Consider the following 17,965-nt stretch of genomic DNA (forward strand, 5'->3'; position numbering starts at 1 on the left):
ATACACTGAAGTACAACACACACCATCATACATGCACACAACATACATACAACACACACACCATACATGCACACAACATACATACAACACGCACCATACACGCATACGCACCTCGCGAGCGAGTGCGCACCGCCCTGAGCAGCAGCTGCGAGCCGCCTCCTCGTCCGTGCACCTCCAGCGAGCCCAGCATCTGTCCCCACTGCTCGCGGTGCACGCTCTGCCCTGCGGCCCACCACCTGCTCTCACGCCACACGCATCAACCACCAGCTCGCTCGCTCGCTCCACTGCTGGATGGGAAGCTGCCCTGCCCTGGCCCTGCCCCTGGCCCTGCCCCTGGCCCTGCCCCTGGCCCTGCCCGCGAGGAGTACCTAAAGGCGTGTATATGTGTGAAGGGCGTTCATTTAAGGCACTTTGCAACAATTGTAAAAAAAGGACGTTTCGTTAAAAAACACACGTGGTTGAGATAATTACCAACAAGAGCCATTGTTTTAGAATTCGATACAAAAAGATGAGCCTAGATACGGTGGCTAGGAGATGTTGACTACCTCGCCTGGTGCACAGGACGCCGTGGCCATGAGATGTTGACTACCTCGCCTGGTGCACAGGACGCCGTGGCCATGAGATGTTGACTACCTCGCCTGGTGTGTAGGAGGTCGTGGGTTCGAACCCGACCTTGACGCCTGCTGCTGTATATTTAGAGTTTGTGTGTCTCTCTCCCCGTGGTCACGTGGATTTTTCTCCGGGTTCTCCGGGTTTTCCACCACATTTACAATCAACATCACCACGCGTTTAGAGAATTTGGCTACTGCTATAAATTTCCACGTGATGATGATAAACCACTTCGTTTGTGGCCGGTCGCTTCTGAAATATTTTTGTAGCTACAATTCCTTGCATTTAATTGGCTGAAAACTCCCTTACGGATCAAACACCTCCATCTCCTCCACCTGCTCCACCTGCTCCTACTTCTCCTCCACCTGCTCCACCTGCTCCTCCTTCTCCTCCACCTGTTCATCCTCCTCCTACACCTGCTCCATCTCCTCCATCTCCTCCACCTGCTCCTTCTTCTCCTCCACCTGTTCATCCTCTTCCTACACCTGTTCCATCTCCTCCCTCTCCTCCACCTGCTCCTCCTACTCTACCTGCTCCTGCTTCTCCCTCTCCTCCACCTGCTCCTCCTTCTCCTCCACTTCCTCCTCCACCTCCTCCACCTGCTCCACCTGCTACTCCTTCTTATTCACTTGCTCCTACTCCCCCCCTGCGCCTCCTCCTCCTCCACTTGCTCCTACTCCCCCCCTGCCCCTCCTCCTCCTCCTCCACTTGCTCCTACTCCCCCCCTGCGCCTCCTCCTCCTCCACTTGCTCCTACTCCCCCCCTGCGCCTCCTCCTCCTCCACTTGCTCCTACTCCCCCCCTGCGCCTCCTCCTCCTCCACTTGCTCCTACTCCCCCCCTGCCCCTCCTCCTCCTCCTCCACTTGCTCCTACACCCCCCCTGCGCCTCCTCCTCCTCCACTTGCTCCTACTCCCCCCCTGCGCCTCCTCCTCCTCCACTTGCTTCTACTCCCCCCCTGCCCCTCCTCCTCCTCCTCCACTTGCTCCTCCACCCCCTCTGCCCCTGCTGCTGGCGCGATGCTGGCTGGGCAGCGTGGCGGCCCTGCCGCCCGTCACCTGCGCAGGACGAGCAGCAGCGACGAGGGCGCGCGGCGGCCCCAGGGCTCGCGCGCCGCTGCGTCCGCCACGGCGGCGGCGCTCGGCGACTCGGCCGGGAAGTCGAAGGGGAGGGTGAAGGCGGTCCACCTGGGGGGGGGGGGGGCAGAGGCACAGTCGGAGTATTTATCCTCAAATAAGAATATTTCGTGGTGACTTTCGCCTTGATCCGCAGCCTTTCACCTGGCCGCTCGACAGGTAAGGGACCGAGCCCCACTGCGTGTTGAGTGTCCAGGCGACCGCGTCAGCAGCAGGATCGGCCGTGATGATGCCTCCTTCGCTAACCGCTACTCACACAAAGACAAAGATCCCCCGTGTAGCCTTACCAAACTGTTGGGGCAAGTGCGAGTAGCACATATGAAGGCCGGCACGGCACACGAGGGTGTGGGTGGCCAGCACCACGCCCGCCCGCCTTTGTCTCCCCGATGTTTACACACCGCACCCGGTACTCATTTGAGGCCGAGTCGACCAGGGGGGGAGGCCCAGGATCGGTTCAGATAATTCGTCACTGGCGTTGACTGTGAGCAGGAATCGAACTCGGGTGGCCGTGTTAGTAGTGCAGCGTGCCAACCACTACACCACCGCTCCCCCCACACACACACAGATGCAACAACAACCGCCTGTCGCCACCAAGTGGCGGTGACGTCACAACGGCGGTTGTGCCAGGCTAGGTGCACGTTGATTCCAAAGAACACAGGATGAGATGTTACTATCCTTTGTGCAAGCACCTCCAAGAGTTCATGAACAGTGAGCCTGGTGAAATTTGGGGAGCGCATCGTCAGTAGTGACCCTTTGGTTCCTAGGGTGTTTCGGCCTTTCATACTATACACCCTCCCCAAAGGCGGCCAGCGACAGGGTGATCAATCCTACGCTTGCGTCCCATTCCCAATTAGTCGTAGGAGTTGCCTTGTTGTTGGTAGCCAACATCCCATGTGAAGTGTCGAACGTCCGCTGGCAGGAGGTCACAGGACAGACCCAGCAGGTGCCACGGGTCGACTGAGATGACTGGCCAATGGACCACACACACACGTCCTCACACACACACGTCCTCACACACACACGTCCTCACACACACACGTCCTCACACACACACACGTCCTCACACACACACGTCCTCAAACACACGTCCTCACACACACACGTCCTCACACACACACACGTCCTCACACACACACGTCCTCAAACACACGTCCTCACACACACACGTCCTCACACACACACACGTCCTCACACACACACACGTCCTCACACACACACGTCCTCACACACACACGTCCTCACACACACACACGTCCTCAAACACACACGTCCTCACACACACACGTCCTCAAACACACGTCCTCACACACACACGTCCTCACACACACACGTCCTCAAACACACGTCCTCACACACACACACGTCCTCACACACACACGTCCTCACACACACACGTCCTCACACACACACGTCCTCACACACACACGTCCTCACACACACACGTCCTCACACACACACGTCCTCACACACACACACGTCCTCACACACACACGTCCTCACACACACACGTCCTCACACACACACGTCCTCACACACACACGTCCTCACACACACACGTCCTCACACACACACGTCCTCACACACACGTCCTCACACACACACGTCCTCACACACACACGTCCTCACACCACACACGTCCTCACACACACACACGTCCTCACACACACACGTCCTCACACACACACGTCCTCACACACACACACGTCCTCACACACACACGTCCTCACACACACACGTCCTCACACACACACACAATGTGCGTCTGTAGGTCACTCACGTGAAGGTGAAGCGCACGTGGACCACTCCCTCCTCTTCTTCGCCCACCTCATCCACCTCATCCTCCTCCAGCTCCTCGTTCAGCTCCTCACTCTCCTCGTCTTTGCAATGCTCCCCTTGCACAGACCCCTTCCTGCACGACCACACAAAGATAAAGATTACCCGTATTGCCTCTCACAGACTGTCGGGGCAAGTGCTGTTAGCGAGCACCTATGAAGGCCGCAACGGTACACGAGGGGGTGGGTGGCCAGCACCACGCCCGACCGCCTTTGTCTCCCTAGTGGTGATTTTTACACACCGCACCAGGTACTCATTTGAGGCTGAGTCGACCTAGGGGAGGCCCAGAACCGGTTCAAATAATCTTCACTGTTGGTGTTTGCCGTGAGCGGGAATCGAACCCCGGGTTCGTAGCGCAGCGCGCTAACCGCTACACTATCGCTCCCCACAGTCTCACACACACATCGTCTCACGCACATACACAGTCTCACACACACACAGTCTCACAGTCTCACACACAGTTTCATGAACAGTCCTTACACACTATCGTCATCGCAGACGCGCTCGAAAACATGATGGTATTGATGGCGATGATTAATGCTGCTGCTGATAACAAGGATGTTGTGTGAGGATGGCAATGATTATCGATTACGGGTGATGATTGCGTTTGATGGATGATGATGACAATGATAATGCTTTGATGATGATATTGTTGATGATATGATGATTGTAGTTATTGCTGCTTCTGCTGTAGATGATATCAACGGATGATGATAACCGAGATCCTGCTGATGACAATGATGCAGCGATGATTACTGTTGCAGTGGCCACTTGCGATGACAATGAAGATGAGTATCTGATAATTATGTCGATGATGCTGATGATGACGCTGCTGATGATGATGACGCTGCTGATGATGATGCTGCTGCTGATGACGCTGTTGATGATGGTGATGTCGCTGCTGCTGATGATGATGTCGATGATGATGATGTCGATGATGATGACGCTGCTGCTGCTGATGATGATGCTACTGCTGCTGATGATGATGATGATGCTGCTGATGATGATGACGCTGCTGCTGCTGATGATGATGCTGCTGCTGATTATGATGACGCTGCTGCTGCTGATGACGCTGCTGCTGCTGATGATGCTGCTGCTGATGATGATGATGCTGCTGATGCTGCTGCACAGTACCGCATGATCCCATTGAACGAAATCTTCCATCGCCGCTGTGGCTCGAGGCACGCCATGCGCAGCCCCCCCGCCCTCCAGCCCCCCGCGTGGCCCCCCTCGGCACGCACTGCCGTGCCCGCGTAGGCGATGTGCTGCAAAGACAAAGATCCCCTGTATAGCCTTCACAGACTGCTGGGGCAAGTGCTGTTAGCGAGCACCTACGAAAGCCGGCACGGCACACGAGGAGGTGGGTGGCCAGCACCACGCCCGGCCGCCTTTGTCTCCCTAGTGGCGACGTTTTATACACCGCACCAAGTCCTCGTTTGAGGCTGAGTCGACCTAGGGGAGGCCCAGGACCGGTTCAGATCAGCGTCATCGGTGTTGGCTGTGAGCGGGAATCGAACTCGGGTCGCCGGGTTCGTAGCGCGCTCTCACACACACAAGACAAAGATCCCCCATATAGCCTCCTCAGCATGTTGGTGCAAGAGCTGTGAGCAAGGGGTGGCGGTGCCGTTATCACCACCACCACAACCACCACCACCACTGCCGTTATCACCACCACCACTGCCTTTACCACCACCACAACCACCGCCGTTATCACCACCACCACAACCACCACCACTGCCGTTATCACCACCACCACTGCCTTTACCACCACCACAACCACCACCACCGCCGTTATCACCACCACCACAACCACCACCACTGCCGTTATCACCACAACCACCACAACCACTGCCGTATCACCACCACCACCACAACCACCACCACCACTGCCGTTATCACCACCACCACAATCACCACCACTGCCGTTATCACCACCACCACAACCACCACCACTGCCGTTATCACCACAACCACCACAACCACTGCCGTATCACCACCACCACCACAACCACCACCACCACTGCCGTTATCACCACCACCACAATCACCACCACTGCCGTTATCACCACCACAACAACCACCACCAACACCACCCCATCCCTTACTGGGTTCATCGCTGAGCATCCTTGAACGTTGGCCCCTGGCCAGGTTTCGGTGAAGTTGGGAGTGCGGGTCTGTGTGATATGCTGCGATATGCTGTCCGTGTGTGTGTACGAGCGGGGAGTGTGTGTGTACGAGCGGTGTGTGTGTGTGTGTACGAGCGGTGTGTGTGTGTGTGTACGAGCGGTGTGTGTGTGTGTGTACGAGCGGTGTGTGTGTGTGTACGAGCGGGGTGTGTGTGTGTGCGAGCGGTGTGTCTGTGTGTATGTAGCTTGAACTTATTTCGCACCGTCCGTAGCCAACCGTGCTAATCAGAAGTGCTCTGAGCCAGCACTTCTGACGGATGGAACGGCACACAGCGACACTGGAGTGGAGTGAATACTGGAGAGGAGTGAATTTTAGTGGACTAAATACTGGAGCAGTGAGCAAGCCGGAGCAGAGTGGATACTGGGGCAGAGTGAATACTGAAGCGGTGTGAATACTGGAGCAGAGTGAATACGAGAGCAGTGTGAATACTGGGGCAGAGTGAATACTGGAGCATAATGGCTGTTTGCCCTGATTTAAAACTGGAGCGGTGTGATACCGGAGCGGATTGAATGCCAGAGTGGAGTGAGTACGCTCGCCACGCTCTCACCTGCAGGTGCCCGTGCTCAGGTGTGCGCAGGTAAAGCCAGACCTGTCGCTCCGTCCCGGCGGCCTGGCCGATTCTCGCCACCAACAGCGTCTGCCCCTCAGGTGCCCAACCATGAAAATCGAGGGACTCCTCGTGCTCCTGCGAGACACCACCAGACGCATCGTCCAGGGGGGAGGGGGTCCCATCACGCACCAGCCACAAGTCAATCCGCCGCGATTGACCCGATCATGCGGACGATCCCCTTGGTTTCGATCTCCCGCCCTCAGGCTCGTGGATCACAACCCCTTTGAGCCGCATCCACTGCACGCCAATCATGGCAGCAGCAGCAGTGGATCCCTGATCGTGATGATGATTGATAATAAAGGTTTTTGGGTTACTCAAAATTATTAAATGTTGTGGATTCACTCTTCAACACACCGGTGGGCTAAAGTAGTGAACTATTTGGCTTTTGTCAACGTGACACTTTTTCTACTGATTGGCCGTGTCGGGTGGTGGAGGGTTGCGACACATTTATAAATAACGCGATCTAACCCAAAAAACTTTATTATGAATAATGTTGGTCGCGAAAGCCTACGTGTTATACGTGATGATGATGATGATGCACATTTGTGTGAAGAAACTGTGGTCACCACACAGAACAACGAACCGTCGGTTGTATAAACGAATGACTATTTTTACTTTACCAGGTAAGGCCCACTGAGCGAGCTGGCCGTCACGAATGATAGCCCAACGAAGTGGCTTATCGCGTGCACAGCGTAGATCAGTGGTTCTTAGCCTGGGGTGCACGCAGCGCCGGATTAAGCTAGTGCGGGACCTGTAGCATGATGTTCTAAAGGGACCCTAAAAAAAACACATCAATATAAAACACACATTTTTAAGTTGCATAGTAAAGTAATTGTATTATTTCGTTTGCTATACAGCCAAATAATACGACAAATCGCAAACCCTAAACACCCAGTCGTTCGTAAAAGTTGATGGTGGTATAGTACTACAATATTAGAGCAAGTGCAGAATCACTCAACCGGAATTTATAGCTTGAAAGCATTTAGCGCGGGGCCCTTGAAAGTGCAGGACCCGTAGCTACTACACATGTAGCTACTACACATGCAGCTACTACACTTGCAGCTACTACACATGTAGCTACTACACATGCAGCTACTACACATGCAGCTACTACACGTGTAGTAGCTACTACACGTGTAGTAGCTACTACACATGTAGCTACTACACATGTAGCTACTACACGTGCAGCTACTACACGTGTAGTAGCTACTACACGTGTAGTAGCTACTACACATGTAGCTACTACACATGTAGCTACTACTACATATGTAGTAGCTAAATTAAATTTACATGAGGACGCACTTTCTCTTCGATTTCTTTTTCTTCTTCTTGCGTACGTCTTTGCTCATGCGGTCCTTGTACTTCCATGTGTAGTAGCTACATGTGTATTAGCTACTACACATGTAGTAGCTACCACATATGTAGCTACTACATATGTAGTAGCTACTACACGTGTAGTAGCTACTACACGTGTAGTAGCTACTACACGTATAGCAGCTACTATATGTAGCTACTACATGTGTAGTAGCTACTACAGGTGTAGTAGCTACTACACATGTAGCAGCTACCACATATGTAGCTACTACACGTGTAGTAGCTACTACACGTGTAGTAGCTACTTTGCTAATGGGATCATCCGGCTCTGGAGGTGCGACATGCCCTTTCTGGGGGTGTGAGACGCGGTCAGATTAATTTTTTAGACGCTAAATCATCAAAACAAATTAAGAACGGGCACGTAAGTACTTTTGTTTTATCAAACCCCAATGTGTTTATTGACATTCTATATATTTTTTTAAACGACTGACAACCAAAGGGGTGCAAGGCTGCAGTCGAGGTGAAGTCCCCACACTCCGGCTGTGAGCGGACGCGTCACCAATCTAATCGCCATCGCTTATCGCGGGGACCTGGGACCTTGACCCACGGGGACATCGATCCGTCCATTGGGGAGCCGATCTGGCGATTTATTTATTTATTTATCATTACACACTTGTAATGTTACACACTTTCATTCTTACACACTTTTATGCGCACCTTTAGTATTACACACTTTCATTATTCGTACGCACTTTTATTCTTACACACTTTTATTATTATTCTTACACACTTTTATTATTACACACTTTCATTATTCGTACGCACTCTTATTATTACACACTTTTATCATTATTCTTACACACTTTTATTATTACACACTTTTATTATTTTTAGACTTAAAACTTTCGTGACTGCAGGAATTCATATTCTTGGTTCTTTCGGCAAAGTCACGTAGATAGAAAACTAAAATCTAAATTAAAAGCAAAAAAACCCACGACGTTTCGATTGCAACAAAAGCGGTCTTCTTCAGAAGAACCAATAACACACTTTTATTATTACACACTTTCATTATTATTTTACACTTTCATTGAACTTGCCCTGTTGTCTGTTCATATAATTTCAAATCTTTGACGCTTAACATCTACGGATCTACGCAGCCTAACGAGCTGACATTTAAAGCACCGGTCCAGGTCCCGCTAATCCTGATCCTCTTCGTTTTATTTTAAAACTTAATTTCGTGTTCTTTTAAAACTTAATTTCTGTAATTACGACTCACACATTCCGCCCTCCACCCTCCCCCCTATTTTAAATCTCTAATGGTCGCGCCCAGATACGAAAGGGGAACGTCTCGTCCAATCAGAGCGGCTGTTGTTGGGGAGCCTCTGACCAATGAGAAGCGCGCTCATATCGCCGCTCGACATGGCGCCGAAGCAGCCACTGTGATCCCCACTTTGTTCGCGACAACTACAATAATCACTTCTAGACTTGAAGCTTTCGTGACTGCAAGGATTCATATTCTTAGGTTTTTTCGGTAAAGTCACGTAGGTAAAACATCAAAATTAATAAAAATAAAATAAAACAAAAATCACGGGACCGTCACAGCCGGATTAGCCGCATCAAGTGAGGCAATGATTTAAGATGTAATCCCTTAACAAGCAACTCAACTTCAACTTGCTTGTTAAGGGATTACATCTTGAATCATTGCCTCACTTGATGCAGCTAATCCGGCTGTGACGGTCCCACCTGATGACGGAGACTTGTGTTGCCTCCGAAACGTCGTGATTTTTGTTTTATTTTATTTTTATTAATTTTGATGTTCTACCTACACGGTGACTTTACCGAAAAAACCTAAGAATACAATAATAACCATTACGAACATTGCTGCTGATACTAGACTAATGACATAGGTATAATGCTAATACATTGTGTTATCGTTTGCTTTGTTTCGTTACTTCCGACGCATCGAGGGCAACGTGGTTATGCGGAAGCTACGCGAGCAGGTGAGAATCGTGATCATGAGTTTGCATCACATTCCACAATGCTCTCGCTATTTTAATCGCCTAAATAAATGTGCTAATTATTATTGTTGATATCAGTGCTTTATATTAAAGTGCTAAATCTGTGCACGTTGGAAGCTTGTGCATATGCGCGCGTTGTTACGGCATTGCAGTCTTGTGTGTCTAGCCCTATTTCACACAGTGCAGTACTTAATGGTCGCAAATACGACAATTTAACGCGTTATACGAATCCTGTTCTTCTAAATGTCATTTCACGAATTAGCAATTTGGGTGATCGTTATGCTCATTGTAATAGCCGTGCTGCGTGCTAACAACCTTTAATTCCGTACACTGTTATATAGCAACTAGCCTAGAGCCTGTCCAAGAACGGGCGTATTGCATTCAGTCTGAAACTTGCAAGCGAAAAGCAGAGTGCAACGTGATGTTCTTTGCATCCGTTCGCGTGCAGTTAGTAAGGTCACGGTGACACAGACATTTAATGTGAAGGTTATAATCCCTTATTCATCGTGACGTCCTTTTTACTTTGATGTCTCAACAACAGCGAGACGGAGATCGCGTGACGTGAGGGTTCTGCCTTTGTCGTGAGGGTTGTGAGTTGACGCCGAGGAGGGGGGAGGAGGCGCCTCGCCCCCCCCCCCGTGGAGTGACGTCACCCGCTAATTATTATTAATGAGGGGTGGGTCCATGTGGAGGACGTAACCTGTTCATGATTATTAATTAGGGGGGCTGGTCGACGTGGAGTGACGTCACGCGCGTCACACTGACATTGCTGGGTAACTGGAGTAATAAATGCACATGCTTTAATTTATTTTCGGGTCAAGGGTTGGCACAGGCAAACCATCATTCTCATCTCTACAGGGCCATAAAATAGGTTGTGCGAAGTCGTCAGTGGTTGTTAAAGATGGTCCCTGCCATGGGAATGTGGAATTTCCACTGGTGGAGATGAGCGGCGCACAATGCCCGCAAGGAGCATAGAGACATTCTGTCGATCCACAGCTGGATGAGGGCCTCCAAACTGCCATACTGGTTGTGGAGGCCATTGTTACCATACTTCTCCCCGGCTGGTCAGTACAGATTGGTAAAGGCAGGCAGCATAGATGTATAGTACAACTACGTAGAACCACAACGTCGACCGGGCCGCCCTATGACAGGCAACCTGTTTGTGCATAGTGGGCACCCATCCAGGCTTGGTGCAAGCTCACATCTGCTTGGCTTTCGAGGTCCGACCAGATCGGGCGCATTCCAAGTCTGGGTGATGTGTTCATAGTTCTTGAGGGTTATCGTGTTGCTGTTAGTAACAGTTAACATATCGCGCTGGCGAGAGATGTTAACTACCTCGCCTGGTATGCAGGAGGTCGTGGATTTGATCCTAACCCTAACGCCTGCTGGAATTTAGGAGTTTGCATGTCTCTCCCCGTGGTTGCGTGGATTTTTCTCCTGGTCCTCGGGTTTTCTCCTCCACATTAGAACATGCTTTTAGAGTATTTGGCTTCTATAAATTGCCACATGATAAGCCACTTGATTGGGCTATCATTTGTGGCCAGGTCGCTTCTGAAAAAGAGCTTTACAGCTCAGTGGGCCTGACCTGGTAAAATAAACATTGTTTAATCTTAATAGTTTAGTAATTGTATTGTAATGTTCAAATGCTGCTGCTGCTTCAGATGTCATGCCTTAGCTCTGACCGTGTCAGAGACTTTCTGAATTTTGTTAACGAGATTAGTGACCGCAGTAGTAAAAAAAGTGTCCGTGTATTTTTTTTTGTTTTCTCAACGATGATCATGAGCAGTGGTGGCGGCTGGGGTATAAGCAAACTGAGATTTATTCTAAGGGCACCCAAGCAGCGAAAGGGGGCAGAGATTTACGAACAAAATAGCGTTGCAACAATTATCAGCTCATCAGATCTTAATTTTAACATAAACCAATTAACAAAACAACTATTATAATTCAATTCTGATTTACGTGATATGAATGGCCATTGCCCAAAACGTCGCCTGTTCTATGTCGTTCCTTTGAAGGCCACACACACAATGTTGTTGATGAATGTGTTACATTTAATTTTATATTAACTTTGCTTGTGCACCACTGTCAAAGTCATAGCAGCGACGGCAAAGATTTCGATTCATTAATCTATCTCATCTGTATCTGTTCCGAATGTCGCCATTCTCATATCTGCTGTTACTGTTCCTCATGCAGATGCCCTTGTTGATGATGATAGGGCGCCACGGTGGCTAGGAGATGTTAACTACCTCGCCTGGTATACAGGAGGTCGTTGGTTCGATCCCGGAGTTTGCATGTCTCTCTCCCCGATTTTCTCTCCACATTTAGAATCAACATCACGCATTTATAGCATTTGGCTGCTGCTATACATTTCCACGCGATAAGCTACTTCATTGAGCTATCATTTGTGATTGCCGGATCGCTTCCGAAAAAGAGCTACATAGCTCAGTGGGCCTTACCTGCTAAAATAAAAAAAAGTATTTTTAGTTTATGATGATGATAATGGTGATGCCTCTGCTCGCTAATGATGTTTATGATGACATGCTTTTGGTGATATGACGAGTGAATGGATACACGCACCTCATCCCTCGCAGTCGCATCTCCCGTGCTCTGCATCTCCTCCTCCTCGTCCTCCTCATCCCATCGCTCTCCATCCTCCTCCACATTCCATCTCTCCCGCTCCTCCTGTCGCCGTCTCTTCTCCCCTCTCCCCTTGGACCCCCTCGGCGCCCCTGACTCGCTGGGGTTCCCGCGACCCCACGCCGCGGCGCGCACGAGAGCGCACGCGGCGAGTGCGATCGTCGCCTTGACGCGATGCAGGGCTCCCGACTCGGGGGGGGTCCGCACCAGCAGGGCCCCGAGCAGCGATGCAAGCACGACGGTGGAGACGGCCACGCACAGTAGGCTGGACAGCATGGTCACAACCACTCTATCTCCGCAGCTCTCCACTGCTAGCTTTCTCTCTCTCTGTCTGTGGTCGCTGTTGTCACGCTGCTCAGCGCTCCAACGCTGGAGGGAATCTGGAGAGAGAGCGGCTGAACTTTGAGACTAGTCTCCGGTTTCGTCTGTGCTGCGCAGATTGTTTACTGGCGGTGCGAGAGAGCGAGAGTGATAGTGTGTGTGTGGAGTGTGCCTGTGTGTGTATGTAGTGTGCCTCTGTGTGCGTGGAAAGTCTCTGTGTGGAGTGCATCTGTGTGTGTGTGTGGAATGCATCTGTGTGTGCATGTCTTTGTTTATCTGGAGGAGAACGATAGTGTAGTGGTTAGCGCACTGTGCTACGAACCCGGCGACCCAGGTTCGATTCCCGCTCACGGCCACCACCAGTGACGATTTTCTGAATCGGTCCTTGGCCTTCTCTGGGTTGACTCAGCCTCAAATGAGTACCTGGTGCAGTTTGAAAACATCGCCACTGGGGAGACAAAGGCGGCCGGGCGTGGTGCTGGCCACCCACCCTGCCGTGCCGCCCTTAATGGGTGCTCGCTGACAGCACTTGCCCTAACAGTGTTTAAGGATTCTTTGTCTTTGTGTTCTGCAAATTCTCACGGATGGCTCCACCCAGCAGAACGAGAGGGGAGCCAACATCGATTGTGCTTCATGAGGACTGAACTGTGGCGGTCATGTGCCCTGACTCCAACCCAAAACCCAGCCTTGAACCCTCCTGGATGTAAGTAGAACTTATTTCTCACCGTACGTAGCCACCTGTGCTAATCGGAGGTGCGGGGGAAGGACATCAAACTAAACACACAAAAAACGAGTTTTCAATGGAGATTATGTGCCCCCCACAAAGCGAGTTACGCCACTGCTCCATAGCAATCTCTTCCAATGTTGCCCATACAGGGAGAGACTCCACGGAGCGTCGCTCCTCTGTGGCTCTGCGGGATCGGTGCCAACGCTGCGACCCATGAGGCCGTGGGTTCCAATCTGCGTTCTCCACACTACTGTATTTACTTATCAAAGTGTTCCTTCGTCTAGACCAGCTGGAACTAATGCAATGTCAGTGTTGCCAGCGGGAGTTTATAAGAGTTCCTCACCCTACACGCTGCTAGCTCCGAGGGTGGCATCAGAGCTCACGGTGTTTATTCCTCCCCGCCGTATTAGTCGCTGCTGCTCTGCAGCTAATTCGGTCACGAGGTATAAACACCTAAATATAGTGAAGCCTGGGTTCAAATCCAGGTTCCTCCAACGATGTGGTTGTGTTGGAGTGTGTCTTTCCTTTGCTATCCCATGTTGGAGTCTGTCACTCGGAGCTCCGCCAGGGCCACGTGGGTGACGAACCACATCCGTGGCTCAGTGGGACAAGCGGCTGTGCGGCAGCTGGTTGAGTGGTTCAAATCCAGGACTCTCCATAGTTTATTTAAGTGATTTATTCATTTCGACGACTGTACTTCACTTAGAGAATCTCTCCATATGTGTCCACATTTAAAATATAAATATTACAATTCATTGGGGGGGGGGGGGGGGGGGGGGGGGGGGGGGGGGGGGTCCAGGTCCCGACTGGAAGCCAACACCTTTGGCTCTCCTCGTCCAAAGTTCAACCCCACGATGCCTCTGAAGGCAGCGATTGCTGCTGCTGAGCAGATTCGCTCTTGGTCCAAACAACAGGGGCACCACGGTGGCTGGGAGATGTTAATTACCTTGGTTGGTACGTAGGAGGTCGTACGTTTAATCCCGACCCTGACGCATGCTGTATATTTGGAGTGTGCGTGTCTCTCTCCACGTGGTCACGTGGATGCTTATCCTCCGGTTTTGCGCCCGACATGTAGAATCAACACGATTCGTTCAGAGTATTTGGCTGCTATAAATGTCCACGTGACGATAAGCCACTTCGTTGGGCTATCATTTGTGGCCAGGTCGCTTCTGAAAATGAACTACATAGCTCAGCTGGCCTTACCTGGTAACCTCCAATTAGCATGGTTGGCTACGTATGGTGCGAAAAAAGTTCCACAAACATGTATAAAATAAAACTTTTCGTTTATTTTTAGTCGAACAGTAATAATTTACATTTCTGCAGTGAAATTCATCCAGGGATATCAGTAGTGGCCATGACACACACTCAGGATATCTAAATAGTACAAGGGAATTCGGAGTCCACTGGTCATTAATGGGAAGCATTTGCTTGCAGGCAGTGAGTGCCACAACGACCAGCAGTGCCACTGCTGTGTTGTGCACATGGACAAAGACTGATTATGATTATAGCTTGGGCACAACGACCAGTAACACCGCCTGCTGGGCCAGTTCACCCCTTTGGCTCGACAGGACGCATGACCTCACTATTTCGCAATGTCACAAAACAAAGCTGCCCTTGTGTTGTGCATTCTCTCGTGGAGCACACAAGTGTTTATTTGCATTTGCATCTAGTCGGGAATTTGCGCGATTTCACGGGCTAACGGCACCCCTTGCCATGCGCCGCACGTTCCGAGTAAGATCACGGACACAGATGTCCCACCGTTGTCGATCTTCAGCACTCTTGTCAATCCACTGCCGGATGGATTACATTTGGCTGCTGCTATAAATGTCCACGTGATAAGCCACTGAGTTGAGCTGCCATGTGTGGCTAGATCACGTCTGAAAAATACCTGCTCAAATAAAATTGGAGTTTTATTATTAGTGATTTGTTGACCATTCCTCTACTTTTCACTCCTATCGTGTTCTAGTTGTTGTAACGTTCTGACCCTGTGCCCCTCGTGGACATCTGTGGAAACAAAGCTTTGTAGCTCATCGGATTCCTCCTGCACTATGAATATTTTAAATGTCTTTCCGGTCATGGACGTAGTTTGAGCACACATGGAGTAAAATCTCTGCGATCTGATTGCAGTGCGCAAACCGCTGAGCTGCCCCCGCCCCCGTGCTCTCAGCATCGTCCGCTGAGTTCCAATTTGCCTGTCCCTTTTCCCCAATCGTCTGTCCATCCGTCTGCCTCTTTCGTCTGTAAAGGAGGTCACTTCAACTGGATGTCATATTGTCTTGTCATGTTAGAGAGGATTTTTTTTCTCCCCGCCCCCAAACTGTATCGGCATCGCAAGACGACAAACCCATTCCGATCTCTCGCGCGGCAGTGCAACCCCTCTGTGCTCGAGCAAACGGCTCGTGGAAGTGGACATCAGAGAACTACCTCTGAGATCCCTTCACGTGACCTCAAGGTGCAGCAAGGTGAGGTCCCACTCACCCGGAAGCCGAGAGTGATGTTCATGACGTGGCAGTCAAACTGATATATTTAAGCAAATGTATTGGTGCACAATCAACACAACCACCATCAACACAACCACCATCAACACAACCACCATCAACACAACCACCATCAACACAACCACAATCAACACAACCACCATCAGCACAAGCACCGTCAACACAACCACCGTCAACACAACCACCGTCAACACAACCACCATCAACACAACCACCATCAACACAACAACCACCATCAACACAAGCACAATCAACACAACCACAATCAATACACGCACAATCAACACAACCACCATCAACACAACCACTCACCAAGCTCGTCAATAACGCTGCCTTAAAAAAAGTAAACACAGGCGACGTTTCGGTCAGTGGCCGTTCTTCAAAGCACATGTCACTGATCGTATTATCTTCTCAAGAGCTGCAATGCAGCCAAATTAAGAGCATGACCAACCCTAATACGAGGGTTTCGTTTCCTTACGTAAGTGATGAATGGGCTGAGACGATCAAATCGCTACAGCTGAGAACCCCTTTTAATCACAACTCAGCTTGGGTCTCTGTGTGAGTCTATGGGTCTCTATACAAGTCTATATGTCTCTATGCGAGTCTAATGGTCTCTGTATAAGTTTATGGGTCTCTATGTGAGTGTACGGGTCTCCGTGTGAGTCTCTGGGTGTTCTATTAGTCAACTGGTGAGCCGGCTGAGACGATCAACTCGCGAATGCTTGATAACCCGCATTAACCGTGGGTAGCAGCCTGGATCTGAACCCAAGGTCTCAGCGGTGCCTGCTCAGCTCCCCGAGCCCAGAGCCACCGGACTTGCCTGCCATTGAACATACGCGTGCACACAGGCCGGGAGGAGAACAGAAGCGGTGTGCAACAGCACGATGTGGCAGGGGAACGTTTTGAGTAGAGACTTGCAATCTCAGATGCCAGAGGTGGCGGTGTCTGGGGAGGGAGATCCATAGGAGGGCAGGGGCAATCGTGGCACAGAGCTGCCACCAACCCATAGAGATCCACAGACTCACATAGAGACCTATAGAATCAAGAGACCCATAGACTTGCATATAGACCCATTGACTCGCATAGAAACCCGAAGACTGACAGAGCCCAATAGATTTACAGAAACCAATCGACTTGCACCCATCCAAGCCACTGTTCAGACTCAATCCTGCTTTATCCCGAGCTCCCACAAGACTGTGCACATTCTCCTTAACAATCCACCAAGCATGCAAACAAGCGCTATGTACTTGCAGGAGTATTTCTGCTTTAAGTGCAGAGCACAACATCGAACAACAGCGCAAAGTTGGGCAGCATTGAGCGGCCAATTGTTTCCCGCAAGTGCCCTGCACGAGTTGTTTAAGCAGTGTTCACCGACACGATCATCTCTCAGCAGAGTTCACCAGTAGAGGCTACCAAAATTGTCCACGACTGGTCGACCATCAGTCTCCAACAGTGGAGTCCCCGAACAGCCTCGTCTTCCTAGCAGGTGTCCAAGGTGTGTAAACACACCTGTACATCCTAGCAGGTGTCCAAGGTGTGTGTGTGAACACACCTGTACAATTCCCAGCAGGTGTGGATTGTGAACACACCTGTACAATTCCCAGCAGGTGTGGATTGTGTGTAAACACACCTGTACAATTCCCAGCAGGTGTGGATTGTGCGTGAACACGCCTGTACAATTCCCAGCAGGTGTGGATTGTGCGTGAACACGCCTGTACAATTCCCAGCAGGTGTGGATTGTGCGTGAACACGCCTGTACAATTCCCAGCAGGTGTGGATTGTGTGTGGACAGACCTGTACAATTCCTAGCATAGTTCACCAGTGGAGGCCTACCATAAGTGTCCACCACTGGTCGACCAGCAGTCTTGCATGACACATCAACTGGGAAAACCCAGCAGCAGTCACCCACGAGGGGTCCACCAGTCGAGTCCACCAGCAATGTCAACCAGCGGCAGGGTCAATCAGAATTGTCCACCGCAGGACTCATCCCACTCGAGCACAGTCCACCAACACAATCACCCAGCAGAATCCAGCAGCAGCAGTGTGTGAGGAGTGTGTTCTTTAATGAGGAGCAGGA

The 17,965-nt window shown here is 50.7% G+C and overlaps 1 protein-coding gene across 1 annotated transcript in view; it reads right to left on the minus strand.

Annotated features, from left to right (window-relative positions):
* LOC133357820 (uncharacterized) overlaps nucleotides 1-12,834 on the minus strand; it is a 41,784-nt gene extending 28,950 nt beyond the window's left edge. The window contains exons 1-6 of the mRNA XM_061575961.1: nucleotides 12,283-12,834; nucleotides 6,311-6,448; nucleotides 4,711-4,841; nucleotides 3,521-3,652; nucleotides 1,666-1,794; nucleotides 112-236 (exon numbers count right to left, since the gene is read on the minus strand). Of these exons, the coding sequence (XP_061431945.1) occupies nucleotides 112-236; nucleotides 1,666-1,794; nucleotides 3,521-3,652; nucleotides 4,711-4,841; nucleotides 6,311-6,448; nucleotides 12,283-12,618 (991 nt within the window). The 5' untranslated portion in view covers nucleotides 12,619-12,834. The remainder of the gene's footprint in view (nucleotides 1-111; nucleotides 237-1,665; nucleotides 1,795-3,520; nucleotides 3,653-4,710; nucleotides 4,842-6,310; nucleotides 6,449-12,282) is intronic.
* Nucleotides 12,835-17,965: the final 5,131 nt, after the last annotated feature.

This window comes from Lethenteron reissneri, chromosome 60 (genome assembly GCF_015708825.2).
Source record: "Lethenteron reissneri isolate LAM-NWPU_2019-01 chromosome 60, ASM1570882v1, whole genome shotgun sequence".
Taxonomy (NCBI): Eukaryota; Metazoa; Chordata; class Hyperoartia; order Petromyzontiformes; family Petromyzontidae; genus Lethenteron; species Lethenteron reissneri.